Here is a 26,221-nt window from a genome sequence, read left to right on the forward strand (position 1 = left end):
CAATGGGAGAAGGATAGAGCGGAGCGGGGAGCGGGGATATTGGACGGGTGGCCATCAATCAGTGGTGGTGTTTGGGACGGATTGGCCGGGGTAAATTTGATGTCCTGTTACTGTAAAGTGCAATTTAATCGAATAATCAACGAATCTACTTTTTCGACCTGCCATTAAACGAGAACAATCATCTTTAATATTCTCAATGCGAGAAAAACTCTAACAGTCTTAAGGTATAATTGTAAATTAGTAACGTTTTTTTTTTTACTAAATAACGTACATATATATTTTTTAATAAACTTTTTGGTGGTCATTTAAAATTATCTTAAGGATGTAATTTTGTTAAAAACCAAAAAGTAAGAGGAGCAGGAAGGCGGAAGGACAGGTTAGCGTTAGATGAGCGGTGCAGATGGCGGGTGCGGGTGCGGGGTGCGGGGTGCGGGGTGCGGGAGTACTCACTGTGCATACGCAGCGTGCAAGGGCGACGCGTAGGCGGCGCGGGGCAACACGGCGTGCGACAGGGAGGGGTCGAGGCCGGCTCGGGGCTCGCGGCGCAGCACGGCGCGCGGCACGGCTACATGCAACACACAGACTAGGGTGCAGCGCATGCGTTACCTGCGTCGCTGCGCGGCGCGCGGCGCCAGCACCAGCGGCGGCGCGGGCGCGGCCGCCGGCGCCGCGCCCAGCCACGGCCACGACACGCCGGACACCCGCAGCCCTGCGCACACCAGCGCAAGGCTCGTTACGCTACGCTAGCGTCACCACACCACAAAACGCATAACTGCTCCTTAACTATCCCTGCGACGACTCGAGTGACCGGTTTTAGGTTACTCAAATATCGGGGGTTTAACTGTCAATTTCTTTCTCCATATCAGGTTTGCGTATATCGGTTCAGAGGCCCCGGGCGCCATTTATCCCTAGTCGAGGCCTTAGTGTAAAAATGGAGTTTTTTTTTCTAATTACATAGTCATATTTTCAATTCAAATGTTTATTTCAGGCTAAAATTACCATAGACAATTTTTATTCAACTCTTGACCGTAACCTAGTACTGTAGCAAAACACGCGAATAAATACAACTCACGTTTGTGATGTGGTGGTCGCGTAATACCTACATTCTTTCTCGCTATCGAATTTCTCCGGAACCGACGCCGTCCTCGGTTAACCGATATTGTTTAATTTTATTCGAGTGCACTTTAAAGAAGCCAGTACGACATTATCCGACCATTAATCACAAATTATAAACAAAATCTAAAATTACTAAGTATGCTAGATACTAATTAGAATGCAGTTCTAATTACAAGGCTAGTATATTAGATACCCTTCCCCCGGCTCGGCCGCAGTCGGGTAACGTTGGAATGTAATTCATTATTCACATAAAGGATGTCCGGGCCATGCCACATTACAGCTCGCCAGAGGTCACACACGGCTCACGCGGGTCCGGGTCCGCGCCCGCATTACGCGAATATCACACAAGTATGCAGCCGTTGACTTTCTGCTCTAAAGAAGCATGGCCGTGAGAGGAACTTTACAAATGACGTAAATTCAATCCGTGACATACAAGATTGCATCGAGCATTAGAACTAATCAACCACATAGTCCCACCACATTAAGTAAAGAAATCATGCTCGAATGATTGTTATAATAAAATGTAGACGCGTAAGCATTTTTATCGTCGAGGAAGAGGTGTGTACAGTATGTGTGCAAGATCTTACCTTCAGGCCACTGGACGCACACTGTAACAAATTAAAAACTTGTTATGTAAGTTTTAACCATTATAATTTTTTTTAACCAAGCTATTTCTAACATTATAAAAATAATTTCATTCACACTACATGAATTGTAAGTATAGGTGTCAGTGCAAAACAATATAGTGACGTTCATTCCAGTAAATGTTAACGTAATTAACAAATATACATACCTACATAATTACATATAGTCATTCATTGAGATGATTAACGTTAAACTAACAAGCCGTCTAATTGGTGGTGTAATCCGCTCGCACACGAGCGTTAATTTGTCGTGGACAAGTGACACCGCCGCCGGAGACAGCCTTCAAGAACCGTGCAAATATGAGCAGTAATGTATTATCGTGTGAAGATAGCTCGATCGAGAGCGTTATTTAGGTTAGGAATGCAGTTGGGCAACGTGTGTATTAATAAACAAAGAGTAAAAGTCCGTAGAGTGCACCGATTGCGCTAGTCGGTGCATTGCGCAGCATTGAGGAGCGGGCCAGGCCCAGACCGTCTCCGGCTGACAGTGGACTCGATCTCTAAATAGCATTCACCTAATTGCATTCAGACAACGGCACTAGCCAACATAATACGTATACAAAGGTACATTGACAACACTGATCTTTACAATTCCAGCTCTCACCCAGAGTGGGAACTGATCCATTTCTAGCTTGAATGACTGGATGGATCAAAAGAGAAAACCTCAAGATGGATTATGTTTATATCGTTCAGATTAGGGCTAGGCGTTTTAGTCTAGTTATTTTGTGGATGACCGCTTGATGCACAAGACTAAAAAATATACAAAGTACTTAAAATTACATATATATATTGTAAGGTTTAACAAATTATTTCTTGCTTACCGTTTGGTACTGTGGGAGGTTTCTTTGTCTGAACTCTTGCCGTCGCATTATTAACCTGGGTTGGAAATTGAACACTAGATCAGAATACGTCTATTGAAACTAAGATTGCACTAATGATATATTGGCTGATTTTTTAAAAATAAATACAAGTTCAGAATAAATTATTATTCTAAATTATAATGTGTACAGAAACTATAAGGATTTAAGACAATTTTGGAACATCGCAAAAGCATGAAAATACAAATACTTAAGTACATAGTGGTGCTCGAAACCACTAATAAGCGCATCAGTAAAATATACCGTCTAATTATAAATCAATTGATAAATACATTTATTTGGGATTCGAACCCAACATAATAAATCATAAATGTGTTAATGATACATTAAGTACTATTGCGATTTAGATTATTAATTTAGTTGTAAAATCAGCCAACGTTGTGTCAAATGTCTCAATAAATAGAATTCAATCAACAGCTCCTACGACTGTATATTAGGTACTATAATTACTTTCAAGATTATATTGTAAATTATTGTCTATAAATAATATGGCGATAACAGTCGAGACATTTGACACTGCAGTGTGAGATAAAGGAAAAACGGGAGGTGTTAGTAAGTTTCCGTCGAGGGTTCAGTTAGAGGGAGATTCGTGAACAACAATATTTAATGCCATTCAGTCGCCGAAATCATTGTTAGTACTTCGAATTACTTTTAGAATGTATAGATAGAATCGAACTAAATTTTTAACTTGTAGTCTTACCTCTGTGGCATTGAGACGAACGGTTCGTTCTACAGACAGTTCTCTGTGAGAGTCTCTCTTTCGATCGGCATTTTAAATGACCGTCTAGAGAGTAAAGGGATAAAATAAATAAGGTTTGTTTGTGGATTAGAGTCGGGCATACTTAGTGCTAAGGCGGGCCGCCGGGCCCGGGCTGCACGCTAGCATGACAGTAACTACAGAGCAGACGGCGGTGGCGGTGGCGGGCGGCGGTGGCGGGCGTGGCGCGAGGCCAGGGAGCGGGTAAGTTACAGTGCTACGGTACGGATGGTATTCATTGAGTCATGCACACCTCTATCTTTCTGCCCTCAACCACGGTGCCGTGAAGACGCTCTCGTGCTCGCTCCGCATCACCACTATTTGCGAATGTTACAAAACCGAATCCCTGCATGCAAGACAGACAAAACATGCATTAAAAACAGCGTCGCTCAAAAAACAACGTGCAACAAAAATTAACATTTATGCATTGCATATTCTTTATTTAAATATTCTAGTGAAAAAATCGAGAGGATATTAATTGATTTTATTACGTTGATACTTTGAGCGTATTCTAGCTGAATGGGTACACAGAAGCGTTTGGATTAAAGTAAATTAATATGTCGCTCGACCTAGTAGTCTGTACTATTGGAAGGAGTGTTTGTATCACAGTGTTCGAGTTGTATTCAAAGTTCACACATTTACACACCTCGGAGCTAGTCTTATGTAAAGAGGCTCTACTTTATGACACGACGATCAACTTTGTGTGGGATGTTAGCTGCGATTTGTTCTATTAATATTTTCATATCTCCGACCGGTATGCTCGGCCGTAACTACGCACACCAAAGCTATCGATTTGGCATTTTGAATGGCCGGAGTTGATGACTGACGGGTATTATAATATATATTCTTATCAATTACAATGTCTATTGGCTACACTAACGAAGACACTAATACATCATTAATGTGCAAGTTTGTACAGTGCCAAAAGTCTAATACATTAATTAATGAACGTCATAAGCAATCAAAACCTAAGCTTTGGTTTAATTTATGTCATGGTTTAAATTCATTCAAAATTCATTATCACTGTAAAAAAACTAACAGCAAAAACGGCATTCATATTTTAACCTATAAAGTAATACAATAGGTAATCATTAAAATATCTGTATCAAACAGTCGTGCTGAGACAAGTTAGCTACTGTCCATAAACGGTGATAATCCATAGATACAAAAAGCAGCTAGCACAGCACACGGTACAGTGGAAGAGACGAGTTGTGAAAGTGACAAACAAGTTGCTGATTGTACGAAACGCTTACACTTATAAAAGCAATGACAGCTCTATTATTACCATTCTGAGTGCAAGTATTTATAATAGTAAAAATATTGTTGGGCAGAGAGAAAGAGAAACCGTTGGCAAGAGATGGCGCGAGCCGCGACGCGACGCGACGCCCGGCGCGGGCGCCCCGTGATACTAATAAGCTCATTGTGATCACAGACAATACTCGATCGTACAGACCAAGAAGACACAAATGACATTCGAGATAAAGCCAAACTAAGTGATGCACCCTAGATAAAGTAGTACTAGGAAACACGGAATACTAACGTTATCGATTGACTAAGACAATAATCAGGACCAGCGAAATCATGCCCAATACTAATGAATACATCATGTTCCCATGGTTAGGAAGCGTGTAATGGAACTGTTCATATTATTTAAAGAGGACAAAAATATTAAGATCACTATCAATATAATAGACAGGATTAAATTGAGAATGAGTCCATCATCCAAACTACACGCGTTGCGTCATGTTGACCTAAGTAAGCCATTCAGGACTATGTGCTATGATCGGTAAACTAGGTTCACAGTCAGTATGTATGTACAACGAGAGAAATGCGAGTGCAGTTGGGACGATAACATAATATTAGTGATGAATAATAGAGCTGTCCTGAAAATATGACTCAGAAAATCAGCTGTTAAAGTGACGATGCATCATTCTCTAATACTGCATATCCCAATGTGAGGCTTTGAAGAAAAAATAAATTTGGAGCTATTATTTGTAAGAAGTAAATACTTTCTTTATGAGCGAGCATGGACTACTTTAGGGGCGGTCACCAAACTGACACAAGGAAAGCAGTAAACACGAAAAAGCGGTCAATCCAATCAATTATTATAAAAAAAATCATTTAGATATCTTGTGTTTTACTTATAGGGAGCTGACATTTACAGTGAGTTGTTTTTTGAGTATCAATGAATAAGAATAAACATTTTCTATCAACATACATATGCTAAGGACATATTTTTCAAAGTTAAACTAGTCACAGTAAGAGTTAGTAATTAGCAGATTCAACCTCGGTATTTAGACACGATGGAAAATATGTCACTAGCATACATTGTTCATAGTATTTCAGATAGTTATCAAGGTCATAGATATTGTAATAATATTAATTCAATGAAAATTTACAATGCAATTAGAATACTGCACCAAACATTAAAACCAAGAATATGCTATGAAATAGATAGTCTTAAACACAATGTATTAATATTAATATTGATCTAAGCCCATTTGCCTTTAGACTTGTTAACCCAAAAGATAATTGCATGTAATCCAAAATAAAGGCATGATAAATGATTTGTTAAAATAGGGGAAATTTTTAAACGTTATACATAGTTACAAACTTTTGTTTGGGCAGCAAATACTTGAAAAGAAATTGTATTTTCTTATGTAACTTCAAAGCTGTTGTAAATCTCGTTTAAGAATAAATTTATTAAAAGGACACATAAATTTGAACGCTTTGAAAGTACATAGATTTAAACATTAGTTTCGTGTTTTTTTCTCCACAAATATGTTGTTACAATAAAATATCACGATATAATTTTACTTAAGTTACTATCAAACGTTTAAATAATATATACATGCCCCGATGCAGTGGAGTTCGTCTAATTACACACAAATACATTGTTTATTTTAATAAATTTCACATTTGTAGATCATACGACTCCAGTAGTGGTAAAAAGTCATTATTTTTTTCTTTCACAACAATTTGTATTTCTTGTATTTTAATATGGGTTTTGTTTTGTAGAATATTTCCATATAAAATTAAAATACATTAGTATTAACATTAAACATTAGTGATTTATTAAATTAAAACATTATTTTAATACAAACGGGAGAATCTCAAAAAATGGTCTGACTAGACGAAACATATGCATCGGGGCTCGGCATGAGTTTTTAAATTAGGTAATTAGGTATAAACATTCATATTTGTTGAAGAAAAAAATCAAGAAACGAATTAATTCAATTGTCAATCTTAGCAACTTTGAACACTAGTGTAACATTAAATGGCCGGCAAACAATATTAAATAACCGCATATTTTCAGCATTTTTAAAGCCGTATAACGTTAATCATTATATTCAAAGCTCCCAAGTAACTGCATTTAAAGAGAACTATTGGAATGCTACGTTACATATAAATCAACAGTTCAAATACACATAATTTAAGAGGTATATAGATTAATGAAGACACGGAAGTAGCCGCTGTCTGTATAAGTAGGTATATTGTAATGTATCTGACTGTAGCAATTAATAGCATAGGATAAGCTATAGACTTGTTATTCCACAAACGCGCCTCATTCCAATATTTCACTCGGTTTATAAACTGAAACTAATGCGTACACAGAGAACACGGATTTATGTAACGTGATTCGCATTCTGAGAGTACGAATTATTTCAAGAGTTACCAAATAGAAGTAGCCACACTGAAATTGTTATCGCGATGATACAATTTCAGAGAGCCACTTCAAGTTTTCTTGCTATGTATAAAACATATTCTTACCTTTGAACCTCTTTCGTTGAAGATAATTTCTACATCAAGTATTGTGCCATATTGCTGAAATGTAAAACGTTGTAAATTAAAATCTGTATATTGTCATCTACAATTAAACACAAACGTTTTGTTCATGCCGTGCTTTCGCTAGTGTATTGAAGGGCGATAGATGTGCGGTACGTACCCCGAACATGTTTCTGAGGTCGGGGTCTCTAAATCTGAAGGGGATGTTGGAGACGTGTAACCGCTTGGGCTGGGAGGCTTGCGAGACGGGGACGAGCTGCTTGTCGGGGGAGGCGGCGGTGGCGCCGGCGGCGACGGCCGCGCTGGCCGCCGCGGCCGCCGCGTGCGCCGCCGCCGCCTGCTGCGCCACCGCTACGGCCGCGGCCGCTTGCTGTGCCACCACTGCCGCTACACTCACTGGTGTGCTCTCTTCTGCTGAATCTCCGTCACTTTGCTGCAAACGGTTAAATTATTCTTAATAATATGGATACATGTTGAATATTATTTAGGGACTTAATTGATACAATTACTTTTTCAGGCATTCCGCGTCATAATGTAATCTTGAATACCCAAACAGTCTTAATTTCGGAATTTACATTTCTGCAATGTCTGCATTGCAGACATCGACTCTCATAAAAAAACAGGTTCGATTGAGACATTTGAGACCATGAAAAAAATGTTCATTTAATTAATTGGAATAATGATTCCTGTGCAGGTATACATTACTTATACATTAGAATTCATTAGATGAACGAACCGGAAAAGAAAATCGAGCATATATATAGGAGGTTCCAAAACACCCCCAGAAATTAATAGACCTACAAGTCCTACAACCAATAAAACATTCTGGTTTCTGATGAAGTTCAAAAAAGTAATAATCAAGGCCAATAAAACTTACTGAGCTGCTATTTTGATTGTCTATGGAGTTGGGCGGGTGCGGTTGAGGCGGCGGTTGTGGTGAGAAGTTGGCCGGCGGGAGCGGCGCGGGCGGCGGCGGGCCCTCGCTCTTGACGAGCGGCGGCTGCGGCGGGTTGGCGGCGTTCGCGTCCTGCTTCACCGCCAGCGCGTCGCCGTTGGCGGCGAACTGCGCCGCCGCGGCCGCAGCCGCCGCCGCCGCAGGGAACGGGTTCCCCATGCCCGTCCCCACCATGTGCTGAAATACATACAAGTTACGACATTATTTTACTGAACACTTGGGCAGTCTTATTTTGCTTATGAGAAGTGATGCGGTCTTTTGCATATATCTAACTATATCCAGATCCAGCAAAAGCAAAGTCAATAATTGTTTCTAAAAAGCGTTTACAATACGTTTGGACTTGGCATTTTACTGATGGACTTGATTGCGCAAGTCTGAGCGTTTGGGTGTGGTATGGTGACAGTTTGAAGAGAAAATAGTAAAAAGTTAAACAGAAAATATTTTAATGGCTGATGCACATGCATAACCACCTCGTTAGCAGAATCCGGATAATAAGGAATAATTTGTGGTTTACATTAACATAAAGGAGTATCAGTAGCGAATTATAAGATTGACGCAAATTATGTGTTTCAATAAATACTTAAACTTTCAGAAATATCTCTGATGACGAACGTAATGCTCATTGAACTAGCCTCAAGTAATAAAAAAATAAGTAGGGTTCATAAAATATAATAAGACACGATAGACTTAAATTATGAAGAGTCTTAGACAGTGCAATAAAAAATCAACATAAAACTGAAGAATTTAGATCAAGTATGATCATTTTCATAGGTCCGACGTAGTTATATCAAAGGATTTATAGTCACTTCATCTTGGGACGTGGTCAACACATAATTCTGTCGCAATAAATATGTGCGTCTGTTAATAGTTGACGTTTCTGGGCTGCGAATCGAAATATTGACACGGCAAGCTGGTGCCAACGCTGTCGAACTACCGCCCGTCCCGTCCGTCAGTCAGCCATCACTCTTGCGGGAACCATGCGAGGCTCGTTTGACACACCATTTGCGAACCCTTTTAAAGGAAAGCGCTTTTTCCAAACGTTAATTTAGGAGAATAACAAACGGCTTTCCCAACGATACATTAAAATTATTTAAGGATCGAATCGATAGCACAACAACGGCTTTTACTGCGTAGACATAATTGCTTTTATTTTACGTCCGAAACGCCTGCCGGCGCAAAATTAAATTGCGAGTGAAGTCTCACGCGGGCAGGCAGGACACCCTCCCGCTTTGTTAGGGACCTACTGCCGAATTTAAGCAATATTGGAACGCGAGTACCGCCACCCTTTACATGAAATATCCCTTGATGAACTAAAATAATAATGAAGATTAACTTGATATTCGTGTTTGGCTTTGATGCAAATATTTTCAATATTGAGGAGCTTTTTCTAGGTAGCGTCTAGATGTATGGGGCTTTACTTCAATGAACTAGTGTCATACGTGACTGTTTTATTGAAGTTAATTTACAATGGTTTCTGGTTTACAACTAGATACATATGCAATGTTAATTGTAAGGTCTGTTAAAAATAATGAATAGTTTTAACATAGTTTTCCAGTTTATTTCACAACGGTTTTCCATTTTAACAATTAAATAAATATCATATTTACTAGGATCTTTTTTAATCATTTTGTTCAGAAGTTTGTAAGTAAAATACCTATACTAATAATATGACTAGCTTCGCTACATAGGCGCCGTACCGGATACGTCAAAATTAGGAAGTGGTTATTGAGCACAATTGCGTAGTCTACTCACAACCGCACGCTTGACTGGCAGGCAGGGCCCACACTCCTACATAAAGAACGTTTAGGTAGCTAATTGTTGGAACAGTATACAAATACAAACTTAACTCGGGTCTATTTTCTTTTTTTTTCCCTTTTCTTTCAAACACGTCTCCGTAGGGAGAGGAAATTAGTATGTACAAAATCCAACGTGAGACTATGTCTATGCCTACAGCTATTTATGAAGTAAAATACCAAACACATAAAACAATTAATGAAATTTAAAAAATAAGTAAAATGATGATTGTGTACAATTAATCTAGGTAAGTAAAAAATCCCTTGTAAAGCGTCTGGAAAAATATTTTATGCCTATAGTTTTATGTCGACGTTTAAAATTTAATTAACAGATACTTGACAAAAATAATAGAATAACGATATAGTATATTGTGTGGGGTTAAGTGAAGAGAGAATGCGAAGGGATAGTCGAGTTTAGTGCCCCTTAACGTCGGTGTAGTCGAGACCACAAGATTATGTTATTGTTCCCATCTTGAATGAGCTCTGCAGGATGCCTGCCCTAGATTAATCCTTTATCTCCTCATATTGAACAACATCTCAGTATTTTGAACTACCTAACAATTTATCAGTGTACAACAATTAATTGAACTACGTCGCTTCACTATATGTTTACCAATAAGTAATGAGCACATAGAATTATACGGGAGCGCTTTGCTCGGAAAACATATAAAAACCCATATACAATGTTTTCCCAGAGATAAGACCTAGATAGATCGATTTATCGTCCCCGAAAACCCCATAGCAACTTTCATCGAAATCATCAGATCAGTTTCAGATATCCCCGAAATTTATATATATATAAACAAGAATTTCTCGTTACCGCCAGGCTAAAAAACACTTAGGTATTATTAAGTATTTCAGATTTCTACAGGCTAGTCTGCTTTGAGATGACGTTGAACTGAACATCTTACATTAACGAAAAATTAAGCAAGTACAAAGAGATGAGATGGTATATACCTATGGATATATAATTGTTTCTGCCGACAACCGAAAATAACCACTTCTTGCCTAGCCTATTAAAAAAACAATATAATAGATTCACGAGTTAGTGACTGTTATTGTCGTCTTACTTTATTGTCGCCCTCGATTAGCACACTGAGACGAGTCCATCCGAATTCCTTAGTAATTATATCTATGAAACACAAAGTTGAGGCCAATAAATTATGAGATTACTAGATTTGAGTTGACTTTGTCCTCATACACAGAGCAAAATGTTCGAGTAACACTGCAGTAAGATATGTAAATAGTTAAATACGTTGTCCTAAGTACTATCTATTTTTTTATATATAGAAGGGTTCCTAATTCTTTCCCATTGAATAGCTGAAAAAAATATTATGCTCTATTCGTGGGAAATGTCGGACAGTGTATAATACCGATACAAGTAAAAGGAGGGTGGGAACAGCTTTTAAAAGATATTATTAATCGCATCCCGACGAAGTGGGTCTACTTGCCCGTCGCTCCTGCTGCTATTCTTCATGAACTCCCCCTTTCCAAACGGAATATTCCATTCCTGTATTCCCAGTACTCTGTACACAATATTTGTATTGTTGACAGGTATTTTACATAGCTCCGGGTTTAATGTTTAGAATCTTTTACGATGTTCGATGTTACGATCTGTCATTGTTGATAAATCCTGTTATAAAACTGTTTCATGCGCAGAAATGTAATAAACGCGATCAAATAATGAAAAGGTGTAAAGCAGATAATACGCCATAAGAAGTATAACGACGCTTAGGACATTTTTTTTTTTTATTATTATGAATGGGCTTACTCATGGCCACAGACTAGCCGAGGCGTAGACGTGGCCTACGATGGAGCGAGCTCGCCCAGAAGGTGCCTGTTCACTCTTGATTTGAAGGTTGCCGGGTTATAAGAACACGGAAATATAGACGCCGGCAAGGAATTCCATTCCTTGGCAGTGCGCATAAGGAAAGTAGAAGCAAAGCGCTTCGTGCGAATTGGTGGAATATCTACCAAGTAAGGATGGAAACCGGCCGTGCGTCTAAAAGTCCGATGGTAGAATGGGGACGGTGGAATAAGCTCGTGTAGCTCTTGGGCACACTCCCCGAAGTGCAACCTGTAGAATACCGACAGGCTGGCGACTTTCCGCCGATGGGCCAAAGACTGAAGCTTAGCCGTTAGCTTCTTGTCGCCAATCATCCTCCTGGCTCTGCGCTCCACTGAGTCCAAAGCGGCGAGTTGGTATTTAGCTGAGCCATCCCACAGGTGGCTGCAATACTCCATACACGACCGGACTTGAGCTTTGTAAAGTGTTAGAAGCTATCCAGGTGTGAAGTATCGCTTCACCTTATTTAGGACGCCCAGCTTTCTGGCCGCAGTTTGTGCTTTAGACTCAATGAAGCTGCCGAAGCTGAGGACTGAACTCAGCTCCATGCCGAGGAGTTCCAGGCTGTCGGCAATAGGTACAGATGCACCCCGGAAAGAAGGAGTCAGGTCGAATGGACTCCGTTTTGCGGAAAATAGACACGTCTGCGTTTTGGAGGCATTGAACGTGACCAGATTGTCATCACCCCACTGGGAAACGAGACTAAGGGTCAAGTTCATTCGCTCAACCATGGCCTCTCTCTGTGAACGTATATCCTCCCTGCTGTCCCCTGCACTAGCCAAATATCTCTCAACAACCGTACTGTCATCTGCATAACCTACAATGCTGGGTTGCAGCATGTCGTTAATGTGGAGCAGGAAAAGGGTTGCGGAGAGAACAGAACATAACTTTCATGAGACTATAAAGTCAAGTATAGGGTGGTATAATGCTCTATCAGGCAAGAGGGAGTAGTATCACGTGTGAAGGTATTATATTTAGAAGAATCGCCCAAGGCAACGGGAGGTTATAGCGTGGCGTCAGCGCTACCGCGCAAGGGCTCTCCACTTTTGTTACTTCTAATTGTCCATCGCGAGTCGCGCCGCGCCGCTGGGCGGGGGCGACTCGACGGTTTAAAATCATGTTTGCGTTTGCATAGCATAGCGCTCCCTAAGATCTTGCGCTATTTATGGTATCATAACCAGACAATAGCAGTGACTCACACTCCGTGCTTCATGAAGCGCTGTGGACGTGTTCAGATTACAGAAAAATAACCAGGATTAAAAAGGCATGCCTATTAGGTTGGTATGTTTTACAAAACCCAGAGCCTTATATAATGTTTTAGACTAAGGGAGGTTTTTGTTAACACATTCACTGCCACCGACGCATATGTGTGTTCACCGTCATACAAGTTTGTTCCTAGGCCACGCCCCCTGGCAGTGAATGCGTTAACTTTTTACATGGGCATATATTACCAATTCAAGTATAACAAGCTAAAAACACGCTCTTTAGAAAATACGAGTACAATTATTGTTTCAGTGCAGTTCCAGAATTCAAAAATAATCATAACAATAAAGTAAACAGCGGTTAACGATACACCACCGACGCCGACTGAGCCAACTATAAAGACAAATGATCATTAACATTTTATGTAGCTTGAACCATAATACTAGTGGCAAACACTTTGTGAAAAGCTACCATACGCATTACATGTGGCGTACCACCGTCCAGTCATATCCGGCGAGCGCTGTCGCGTAAACAAACGGACTTTTTATAGACCGGCGAGTCTGCTATTCGTCTTGTTTCCAAACGTCTGACTGCTTAAGAGGAATCTGTTCTGTCGAATGCCCAACAGAAGCCGATATCCGTAAATTCCGAAAGTTTACACTGTGCAACATAGCCTTAACTAACGACGACGTTCGGCAACACATGGAAGCGTTGTTTTATTTATAGCATGCATGAATTTAGCTTCGCACAAGACCTTTGTGTAACCCTGGTGTGCACTTCACAAAGTACCTAGCCTACTGCGTATAAAGGATTATATCCTACTCATTTCGGCAGATATTACATAATAGGATTAATATTATACTACGCTATTAGAACCCCTCACGACATGTGAGGTTAAGCACGGGGTTTTAGGTTTCCGTCTATTGCTATTCACATTCAACAAATTATATTTGCCATTTGCTGCTGCGAGTAGGTATCCTTGCTGAATTCCAAATCCAAACTCAATGACGGTAAACCATTTGTTCTGGAATGGCGATTAGCTAATTCACATTCCGGGACCGTATTTATAAGAGGCATCCAACGTGTGCAACCTACGAAATAGGTGTACAACCTAATTTAACGAAATTCTATACCTCCACTTAACCTGATCACTTTCGTGAAGACATTGGGTAATTGGGTACGGTACAGTGCGGATGGATACAGAAAAATAAGTGAGAAAAGAAAAGGGGTTATAGTTCAGAAAGTTTTATTCCCACTTAGTCTAAAAGGATTTTTATTCGTATCGTTTACAAGGCAAAAGAGATCCTAACGCCCTTAAAATAAAGCTATTTCCGTTACTTTTAGAATACAAATGATCTCAATATATGCCTATATAAGTACATATAATTTAAATAATTATATAATTTTATCTGAATACTAAGTATATAAATGACGTACTACAATTCTTTTATTATAGGTACCTTCTTAATAACTTGTCTTCTGGTACACAGCGTCTTTTAATCACTAATTTAATTATATTTTAGACGAGATTAACAAAACAGTAAGCAGGTTTTATAAGATTAAGCTGTATCTTAAGCAGTCCCGTGGAAGCCGTTTATTACCAGAGTACAGTACAGACACGCTACGTTTCACAATTAGGTAATTATATCAGGAACAATTGGAAGTAATTGAAGGCGACGCGAGTCTCTGGATTTAGTGGTGTGCGTCAGCGTCACCGTATTCGTTTCGAGCCCAGCATTGTAGCCCTGGAGCTAGATGTCGACTCATGTTAAATAATAATTCCTTACATTTTAATCAATAATAAATTTTATAGCAACTACAAAACATTGAGTATTGTAGTTGCAAAAAAGTGTGCAATATATACTTTAACATAATACATAACCTACATCTTTATTCATCATCTACCTGGTGATTCTATTTTATAATGAAGTACTTTGTTACCATACAAATTGCCGTACAAATTATGTAGAGCAGTTAAGAGCCCGTAACGGCACTTGTTGCAGTTGTATTAGCAATTTATGACGATAAATGAACACATAAAAGAGATAAAATATTTGCCCATAAGAAGATTACGAAATTGCAAATTTGAATCCGTTCCTCCCAAGTTTGTCAGTTAAGTATCTAATCTACGCACGCGGAGAGATTATGTGTTTTCCAACTTCGGATAACTTTTAAGACAAGACTTTTTCATTAGGAACTGTTATTACAAAAGGCCCAGGCTCAAAACCAGTCTAGGCGAAAACACTGATGCTTAATGAGAAAAGTTGAAAAGCGAAGCCAATATCAGTCGTCGAAACGCGTTTTATAACATGAAATTTGAAACTGCTATAACCTCATAAACTAAGCATTTATACTTACTTCAGATACATTGTGCTATTTATGTATATATTAAGATATAATAGTATATATGTATATCCATATAATGGTGATAGGGGCTAGTTGGGGTCACCGTCGAGGGACCTTGCGTTCAGGCTCCTGATAATTTCTAGAGAAGCGTATTGACCCATAGATAACAGCTATTGACAAGTTCAACATCTATTAGTGAACAAAATATACAAGTCTGTACTCTGATTTATTTGAAGTTTATTTAAAACAGTTCCATTTAATGTAGATAAATGTAAAACGTGGAGGTGCTGGACGGTTGGAGGATGCAATCAGAGTTTCATGTTCTATAGAGAATGCGACTGCCCCCCTATCAACCGCATACTCCTACATATTCAGCTTTACGAACTATTCGAAGAAGTTACTTTTAACATGACGTTTATGCTGTACAGATGAGATTTCTGGTATAATAAATGAATATAAATAGTATTTGAATAGTAGTAATACATATTCGAGGCTAGAATCTAAAACTGAATAGATAGATGAATAGTAGACTCCTCTATTTTGTTACTTACTTATATTAAAATACACCACAATCTCTTTGAAACAATTTCAAATCGCTTAAGATATTTTTCGCATTTCAGAAGGGAAAGTTTGGTGGTTAGGATGAGCGCGGATGAAAAGGGTAGGTAACTCACACAAAAGGATCACTTTAGTGCTTCTTATTTCGCGACCAAAACTCTTTATGCGAAGAGTATTAGTAGGTATCATGGATATACATACCTACTTTCAATACTTTCGAAGTAATCTTGAAGGCCTTTTTGCAAGGGAATTTGCAATGAAAACCTTTCTTGGGTGCTTATCTATATTATCAGATTATACTTTGTACATAACAATTTCGTTGTTACTTATTATATGTATTTGTACATTAAAAAAAAATGTTAGAAGATTGATAACCCTACCATTACAATAAACAAAACTAAGGCAATATCGTATTAATATTACGTGCTGACGTGTTGTATTTATTACGACATAAAAAAGACAAAGGAATAAAATCTTAAGAATGCCATAATATTATAGCGTTATTCGAATGCGGAATGCGGTTCTCAACCGCGCAATGTTAGATTAATGACATGGGATGGGGCTACGGACGGGAGTGCGTAGGTGCAAGCGGGGCCGCCCATCCCCAGCCGCCGCCTGGCCGCCCGCACTCTCCCTCGTCACCGAACAGATGCTGGATTTTGTAAACACAAACAGACCCGTCAACCGGCGATAATAAAACTTACGCCCCATCAAGCAAACTACTTGATGTTGATGTGAACGACTAATCCACCCAAATATTCATTTTCAAAGGCTCTGTTACTCCAATAGAACAAACTGGCGCTTTGTATATGGAAATAGCGTGTACGACTAAACTCCAAATGAAATAACTCAAGTTCAAAACAATTTCATCGCAAAGACAAATTAAGAGCCTTCGGAGCGCAATATTCTATTTCATCTTTCGTGCTTGGAATTCTAAACAAAGTTACTTACACGAAAACTTGGTTTCGTGTTGCAAATCTGAATGCCGAAAAAACACGTACGACATTGCATTGGAAGCAGAATTGAAATACCCCACTCAGAGCCAGACGGAGTTATTTAATTTTTCACAATTCGCGCTCGCGCGCGAGGGATTTGTTTTTAGGCCAGATTTTTTCAACTCGAACACGGAGCTCTTAGTTTCAGCTGGATCTTTGTGGGAATATTATTTTATATTTTAATATTCAACAGTTTGCAGCGTGGTACGTGACCGGGGGAGTATTTACAGTGCTTAGCGAAGCGCGCAGCCTCAGCTACCGGCGGGCAGGCAGCAGGCACCCTCGTGTCGACTACCACGACTTTGCATAAGGATGATTTGAATATTCGCAACAAAAAATTGAAGTTATGCTATCCTTAGTTAATCATAGTTATTTCTGTGCGATTGGTATATACATGATAGACTGATAGTAGAGAATTCAGGCTCTTACTTAAAGATGGAATAATTTACCCGAGTGAGCTAATTGGGCGCTACAGTTATAAACGAAATAAAATCGTTAATTGTATCGACACTTAATTAAACAGTAGCAATAACATCACTGACTCCCGCGAACTTGTCTGTTTTGCTTTGCCTGTTTGATCAAATTCTTAATTAAAAACTTTCCGTCTTTTAAGACGGTTCAGACCTTTGAAGTTAGACCGTTCAGACCAAATAATTTAATAAACAAAAAAAATGCCTACGAAAATAACGACGTCGCTAACTTTACGGTATAGTTGTAAGGAGTTTAAACTCTTGTTCGAAATGTGTTAGGTGGATAAGAATATGACTGAGTATAAAACTATTCAAAACTTTTATAAAGAAGCGTCGAAATTAGCCTAGCTGGCGCTGGTAGCTTGGGCTGGTATTGACCTGGCCCGCCAAGCCGGCAGTCCTGGGGCCAAATTCGACATGTACAACTGTCAGATTTCGCATCCACGTCTAATCAACAGTTGATTCTATTGCATACTGAGTGTTGATTCCGTCAACGGTGGATAATATCATTTGGTACAACCAAAACTCAACTCTAAACTAAGGGTGGTTCGGTTTGGTTTGCTTGTCACCCTAACTGTGGATTGTTAATGTAAAATTTTGACATTGTACGTATTCGAGAACTTATGACTTTTCCCACATCAACGGGAGATCAACACGATACGTCAAACGTCGCTTGTCGAATAGGGGTCATGAGCTTAATTGACCCACCATAAATTATAATAAAGCTCTTCTAAAAATCATAAAATACAAAACCATCCAATATGCATTTAGAAAAATAAAAGTACAAATATTTGCTTGCCCTCCGTATATTATTATATCTATGAACATACATAAAAAAAAAACAGCCACAACCGAATACAGAACCTCCTCCTTCTATGAAATTGAAGTCGGTTAAAAAAGAAGTTTCCTTCCTTCTTAAGTGGACTAATCTAAATAAAGTAGCAATCGGTACCTACCAACAATCAAGGCAAGTTCTCATTACACAGGACTGATAGAAAGCCACATGTAAGTATGTACATTGGCAGGCCGACATGTGTGCGACAATAGAGGCGGTCGTTTAGTGCCCGGTCGTAACTAGCTGGAATAGCTCCCTTCCGGGCGCTGCCCGCTTGACAGCCCCTCGCAAGCTTCTTACTCCATTTGTCAATCTCAAGCCAATATCCCTTTTGTGCTCGTTTCTTTTTATAAATTTAACTTTTAAAACTACTGGGGTACTTTTGCTAATTTATACTTTTTACAAGATCAATGGTAAAAGGCAGGTTACAAATTAACGGACCCGAGGGAATTTATTTCTAATTGAAGAATAGGCAGGTATAATAAAGATGTAGGTGTAATAAATGTGTTTGGATGTTATTTTTAATTTTGTAAATATCTGTTATTCAAACACAATGTATATTGTAAATGAATGAATACCTACTGATTTTCCAAAGAAACGTAATATTATTAGCGGATTTCATTCAACTGCTTTAAATTTTACTCATAATCAGACGTAAGATCTTTAGCAATGCCTCCTAGACATTTTAGTGGCGTCAATAGAAGTCACCAAAGCGTAAAATAAAGGGTGTTAAAACTATTCCTTTGTGTTCCAAGTGGGAGTGGATTTAAAAAATATTGTATTGTGGTTGTGTTGCGGTGCCGGCGGGGTCCGACACCTCGCTGAATCGGTTTGGATTCGATCATCAATAATTCGCAGCTCCGCCCGCCGCCCCAGCATTGCCGTCGTTCAACGATTTACACAAATCAATAACCTATGGAACATGAGCTTCATTAAGGTAAACGTACTAGTGCTCGACATGTTAATGACCAATAGATGACACCTTGCTGTCACCTCTATTGACAATGAGTTAAGTTTCAAGGGGATCGCGTCGAGCACCAGTACTTTTACCTTATACCTATGTAAATGGTGCATTTATATAGAATTAACTAAGATAAACCAAAAAGATCAAGGTCCTCAAGTTCTACATCTGTTTATTAATAAACAAAGATGTGAATCAAAATGTAAGGTGCCAAGTAAGTAAATAACGGTCACCAATACTATTTACTTAAAAAATATAAAGACTCAAATTCCATTTGGAGGTGCAAGAATTACAAATCAACAAAGTGCATCGGAACTGTGACCGTTACTGCGGTAAGTTCATTTATTTGAAACTATTTATTAGATTAGGTAGAGAAGCACACTAACTACCTAGAACACTGATGGCTCTCTCATAAACGTGCATTGTAATGCTTTTACTTTTGTGTAACTTTTTTAAAAATGTTTTGCTCTAAGTATGTTAAAGTTGGTCAAGCAGATCTTGTCAGTAGAAAAAGGCGGCAAATTTGAAAAATGTAGGCGCGAAGGGATATCGTCTCATAGAAAATTTGAATTTCGCGCCTTTTTCTACTGACAAGATTTGCTTGACCATCTATATTTATCTATTGTGTATCATATGTACTACCAGTTGAACTTTTAATACAGTGGTCTATGACAAAACCCGAGGGATATTCTTGTATTTTTAGAAGTAGTACTAGTGACCCTAAGGTGTATCATTTGTACTACCAGTTGAACTAGATGGTAGTACTACTGTCCCAGAGGGTGTCGAACATGGCATATTACATACCTTATTTTAGAGTTTGAAATTAGGTAAATGAGGTGTGATTTTAAACCTTATGTATTCTAATATACACCATTGTAAATATTTTCATGTAGATAAAAGTGTCGAAATATAGTGCAACGTTTGCTATCGTTTTTTTTTTTTTGCTATGTCGCTAGTTACTTTTTTGTGATCGACGTTGGATACTTACGTCGTTATTTAAGCATGTGATGCAAAATAACCAAGAGTACATAATAACATTTTCTAATGCGGAATCCACGAGAAAAATGCGTACTTAACGTAACGTAACGTAAGTATAACGTAAAGTTTGTCAACGATACAGGCACACCATATTAGGTAGGTAAGTACTATTTATTTACAACAATAAATATTAAGTACCCAATTTAATTTTACTTTAAGACTATTAAAGTCAGATCCTGAAAAGTCTGTAGCGATTTTGATAGCCCACGCAGTGCAAGTGTCACTTTAAACGTTAAACTTCTATGAAATTATGACGTATAAATAACACTTACACTGCGTGGGCTATCAAATCCACTGCAGACTTTTCTTGGTGCGACTATAGGTCCCAAAAAGTTTATTGTTCTATACCAAAGTATAGGAGTAGAATATGGTTACAAATTTATCAACATTATAAATCCATCGGTTTCTTCGTAGGTATTAAGACGGATCCATCTATCATCCGACCGTCTTTAGCGCTACGAAGTAATACATATTCCCACATACGTCGTTACTCAGAGACGTGCAAAATATACGAAATAAAGAAATATCGACTGCTCAAATATTAATAAAATGTTACAGTTCATTTCTCAGTTTGTAGAAAAATCGGACATCGAGCGAATTTTACAGTTCATTTCTCAATCTGTAGAAAAATCGGACATCGATGTTTGCTTTATAATTAGCACTTTGTACAGATTTTATATAAACAGCAAACTATGAAAATCGTATCTATAATGACAAAAATATCTACACGGATATTTAGAGCAGATTTAGAGTAATGCTCTGGATCTTTCCACTCATCCAAGGGCCTCAGTGGCCAGAAAGTTGTTAAAACCCCGCTCGTAATAATCGCACCCGAACATTTTATTCGGCCTAAGTCATAACATATTGAATTATTATTCCGGCTTAACTTGTCGTTTACGAAGTCAGGCACATAATATGCAATTATTATTTGTTCTAGCTTGAATATTTGTATTGTAACGTTTGCTCCATATGAACAGTCAGAGTACGATATGAGTTTTCCTGAGCGCCGCGAGGCATGACGTTGTAATAAGTAGCAATAAATGGTTCAGAGGATGCGTAAAAAGAGTTCACCAATCAACGCTGGAGTTACGAGGGTCTTGGAAGCCTTAAGCTCGTTATCACGCTACTGATAACTTGCCGGTTACAATTCATAATTATGTTCTATATTTACCCGACTGACACGGAAGGAAGGAGTGTAATGTGAATGTATATTTTCACCACACCAACTGGTAAAGGCTTTCTCGATTGTTCAAAAGTTAGTGCCGATAGCAAAGTTGCATTTTATTCACATGTGAGGCAAAGTAAACAAATGCAAATTTGAATTGTTTTCTTATGTTTGCTGGTTGAATTTACTTTTAAAGGCTCCTTTAAAACAAATAACAATTGTATTGTACGTCTGTTTCCATGACGAGCCTTGCAGTCCAAACGGCTCAGTTTCAACGTGTGAGGTATTGCTAGATTTATATCAAGTAATCGATTTGTAAGCAGAAGCGAAATTAATTACCTTAGATGACGTCACGAACTTTTTTTTAATTTTGAGGATAACTGTAAACCGAAAATGTGGTCCTCTGAGGCATTCTCGTAGGTGTTGAATGAGTAAATATTACCAGTGGTTTTAAAAAACGCCGTATAAGGTGACGCAAAAGTATAAGGGAGACGGATGAAGTAACAGCCCCCTAATCAAGTGGATGATCCATGAAAGCCGTGACCCAGTGCAGCCCACTTTAAACGACTCCGAGCTTCGTAACAAAATATCGAATACATAAACGTTTTCCCGGGAAATGGGATTCAGTTTCGGGTCGCGTTTCCGTTTATTGTTTAGGTGAGGTTCGATAACCTGTTACGGATTAATTTCACGAGACATGAATAATTGTTGTATTTTTAATTATTTAATCTGATATGATTCATATAATAAATAAGATTTTGTATTTATTGTTTGCAGGAATCCACATGAAGTGTTTAGTCATTCTGCAAGTTTTCGCTTGTCGGTTTTCAAGATTTAGTTAGATACGTAAGTACCTACACCTACAAAAAACCGGACAAGATCTCCACTATTAGGCATTTAAATTCTATTAATAGAATTGAAAACGAGTGGTTTAATACCATAGGATTCCCAATTTCTATTGCTTGTATTTCAAAAATATAAATTCGCAGTTTTCTATAGATTTTCGAGTGACGTAATCGAACGCTCGTAATTCAAAAATCGGCTTCCAGCTACTATATTCGCGTGTAATGCTAAGAATAATTACAGTTAAGCAACAACATCTACCTACTTACATATAGCGAGATTCTCACGCAGATTTATATTTAACCACAAAAACGGGGTGCATCGCGAGTCAACATGCACTCGAGTCGCGGAAGCGATCTCATTGAAACTGCGCCCTGTAGCCCATTTTATGGGTCGCCGGCGCCGTTAATTAACGCGATTTCTTTTCCCAGAGCTCACAGTTCCTTTGAATATGTACTACAAACTACTACTATTTATACGTACAGTAGGCTAATTGTATGTATGGTTTAATTTAATCTATGGGATTACCTAAAACTTTTGAATCATTTCTATTAGCTGACATTTAACTAATTTAGTTCTTTAAAATTATATTATTGACAATGCGCATCATTACTACTCTACTACTAAGGCTTTAAATTTAAATAATTATATTGAAACGTATTAAGAATCTGCTAATCCGATTTAGGCGACTTATCCGCGTGGCTCCGTTTCTGATCTAGCGCAGGATTAGCACTACTACACTAAATAACTATTCAACAACTAAGTATATTTTATATGTAGTTTGTATTTTCGTTTTATTTCTAGTTATAACTTTAGTTTTAATTCTGTATCCTGACAGTCTTAAATAAAATAAAATAAATAACATTATTCTGACATTGAAAAAAAAACAACTATAGGATCCCACGGTGACCGACGATTAGTAAGGGGTTGTGCACAAATCACGCGAGGTGATTTCGGCTACTTTTTGACCCCCCCTCCCCTTTGGTGAGGTTTTTGGTTACCCCTCCCCCTTGGTGAGGTTTTTCGTTACCCCCCCTCCCCGCACACAACCTCACGTGTATTTTTTGTTTTATTTTTATTCGACCTAATTTTAAGATAAATAGTATTGTATATAGAAAATCTCGTTTATTTCTCTATTTTCGTTAAATAGTCTCGCTATTCTGAAGTGCAGAGTGAAGATTTATGTTTAACGAAACCGAGAAAAAGTATCTACTCATGTGGTAGGTTTTTTTTTTCTTAGTTTCGTTCATTATAGAAAAATGCACGTCAGGTTTCCTTGTACCCTCCCTCCTCCAACGTGATCTATCGTGATTTTTCCGTGAACCCCCCTCCCCTATCGAACCTCGCGTGATTTGTGCACAAGCCCTAACCTCTGAAATTAATCACCTGAGACCTGAGTTGCGAACGCGTTAATAAATAGAAAAGGTATATTTTCTCATGATTTTCTCCCTGCTAGCAATAAGTTGACAAGAGTTCGTTACGTTTGGCGGTTCGGTTCAAATAAATTTTAACGAACTCGCCTTTACACTTTCTATCGATCATAATAATAAGGAGAGCACCATCAGAGCCAGTTCATAATCACGCAATTAACATAAAATACTATTTTAAGAACAATGTAAAGCTGCCTCAAGGCTACTTTCGGTCGTACTTCGACATAATTCACCAGAAGGCGAAGCGTTTAAAGTTAAAGAAAAAGGTCAAATGAGGCTGGACCCATTTAACGAATATTGCAATAGGGAAAACAAAAGTCACAGAAGGTAGGTAATGCCATTAATTAAACTTAACTACTCAGCTAAGCGTTTCTCTTGTTGGAACGCAGAATTTCTCATGCGAATGGTCACGCTACATTGTAAGTATGTATGAAAAGTAACTAGCACTGTGTAGATGAATAGGACTACTAATACAATTTGCAATATGTCCCAAACGCAATATTAAAGAAAAAGGGGATGTTCTTCTGCCCATCCTTCATACATTGCAGTTTACTTATAAATGCTATCGGTGGATGATGAATAAGGTACGTTTCTGCCCCAATACAGAATATTAAATGGGCCGCGTATAACTTTTGTAATAAGTCTCTCTTGTGCTTTGTGGAAAGGGCTTACGTGTATTGGTGTCTCAATTATGCATGAATACGCTTATAATATTACCTACCGCATCGGCTAGTACATTTCGTAGAAGTAGATTATAACAGATAGGCTTATAGGAATAAGTAGATTTGATCGTATATAATTGTTTTATCGTTGCCTTTACATTAATGAATTTGACTAATAAATAAGCAAATACTCCATTCGCCGGCAAGGAATGTGCTATTTTTTGGCGTCGTTCTTTGAATGCATATCGTGAGAGTATGACAGGTCTATTAATAAAGCGTCATTGAACGTAAGTCAAAGATAGTGCACTGACTACGTGTCTTATGAGTTATGTAGCATTTTACATGGACCGATTTATATATCTTTGAGCATAATACAAACAATAAGGTCAATTAAGCGTATTTACGGATATCCGAATTCCGACAATAGGAATTTAAAGTTGATCATATTTATAACTACATTTAAGTTACGGTATAATTAAAAACAGTGTTCTGGAATTGGATTATGAACTGCCAATGTACTCCTTTTAGGTGGCTAAATCAATTACGAAAGATTAATTTGTTTACGTGTCGGTCCTCGACATAATTAGGTTAAGACGTAAATTGAAGTTTGTAACGGGCGTCGTACATCGTTGTCGGTTCTGGTCGGTAATCCTGGGTGACAGGCACCGGCGCACGGCGGCCCTGGACCATCACCTACGGGAAATATTGATCTTATTTGAGCTTGATTAACTCAGACGTTGTCGACGAACTAATAATACCGAAACTCTGGCACGTGGCCAGGCGAGGCCTTAATGGTACTTCGATCCACGACAACTCTCAAAGGTGACGCGCTATATCGTTGATTTGTTTGATCTCACACTGATAAGTAATTCAGAGGCCGGTGAATTCCCCAGCTTCCCTAATAAAGCCCGGCCTGAACCAATGAACATCCCATCTACGCTACGCTGCCCAACGATTACCTGTCCGTAGTAAATAAAGGTATGATGTTACGCTCTAAAAGGCTTTTATAAGATTAAAATAGCGCTAATTGTAAAAGCTTTTAACAAAATATATAACGCGAATAAATCCGTAACTTTTAATTACTGGAAGCTCATTATCCAGCAACTATCTGACGTTTTACAGGTTTAATAAGATACATACTTATTTTTTATTCCTTAATTAAATATATGAAATAGATTTGCAAAATATATTAACGAAGTTTTTGTTACATTTATACCAATGATACTAAATAAGTATACCTACGCATAAAAAACATAATTTATGTTATAATTATATCAGACCCTCCTTTAGGTCAAGAAATGAAGACAGTGCCAATTTGAGGGTTGACTAGTTTAAACCAACGTGGTGTCAAGGGACGACTTTGTTAAATTATGCGCAGATCTGCAAAATTTGCCTCAGGTTGGATGCTAAAACTGGATTCTTTTTTTACAGAGTTGAGAGAGAGAGTTGAGGTTATTAAAAAGTTGATAAAGCACCCTCGGGCATAGCGACCGAAAATTCGTTGTAGGTTCATCGGTTTCATTTTAAAACTCACGTCCTATTATAATTTTATCGTTTTTGTAGATCAAGAGTTTCAAACTCTCATTCTTTTGAAAAAATTCATACTGCCCGATCAAGATAAAATCAGAAAATGTATTTTTTACACTAGACAGAAAATACGCACTTTAACAATATAAAGTGCCTAAACCGTATTGTATCGTATCGTGATCTAATATGGTATAGCATTGTAATGATTAATTAATAATCATACATATGACAGTAACATTGGGTTGCTCCCACCAATAAAATTGTTAAGAGTTATTTTATAAAATAAAGCCGGTCGAGACATGAGAGAACTACAATTACAACTGGCAACTAAAACATCTAACTTTAAACGCTACTTTAAAAAAAATACAGAAAAGAAAAAGAAGAAGAAATAAACTAATTTGAAAGTTATTAAA

At 38.2% G+C, this 26,221-nt stretch overlaps 1 protein-coding gene across 5 annotated transcripts in view; it reads right to left on the bottom strand.

The window, feature by feature from the left end:
* The window catches only part of LOC134665138 (RNA binding protein fox-1 homolog 3), a 55,660-nt gene that overhangs the window by 7,761 nt on the left and 21,678 nt on the right, over window positions 1-26,221 (bottom strand). For 3 of the 5 annotated variants that reach the window (XM_063521982.1, XM_063521980.1, XM_063521978.1), the window contains 7 exons: window positions 8,059-8,313; window positions 7,342-7,614; window positions 7,167-7,220; window positions 3,649-3,741; window positions 2,582-2,636; window positions 1,704-1,724; window positions 451-565 (listed from right to left, as the gene is read on the bottom strand). In XM_063521982.1, coding sequence (XP_063378052.1) covers window positions 451-565; window positions 1,704-1,724; window positions 2,582-2,636; window positions 3,649-3,741; window positions 7,167-7,220; window positions 7,342-7,614; window positions 8,059-8,313 — 866 coding nt within the window. Of the gene's footprint in view, window positions 1-450; window positions 566-606; window positions 710-1,703; window positions 1,725-2,581; window positions 2,637-3,648; window positions 3,742-7,166; window positions 7,221-7,341; window positions 7,615-8,058; window positions 8,314-26,221 lie in introns of all 5 variants that reach the window. The other 2 variants (XM_063521979.1, XM_063521981.1) reach the window with 1 other exon arrangement.

This window comes from Cydia fagiglandana, chromosome 6 (assembly GCF_963556715.1).
Source record: "Cydia fagiglandana chromosome 6, ilCydFagi1.1, whole genome shotgun sequence".
NCBI classification, from domain to species: domain Eukaryota; kingdom Metazoa; phylum Arthropoda; class Insecta; order Lepidoptera; family Tortricidae; genus Cydia; species Cydia fagiglandana.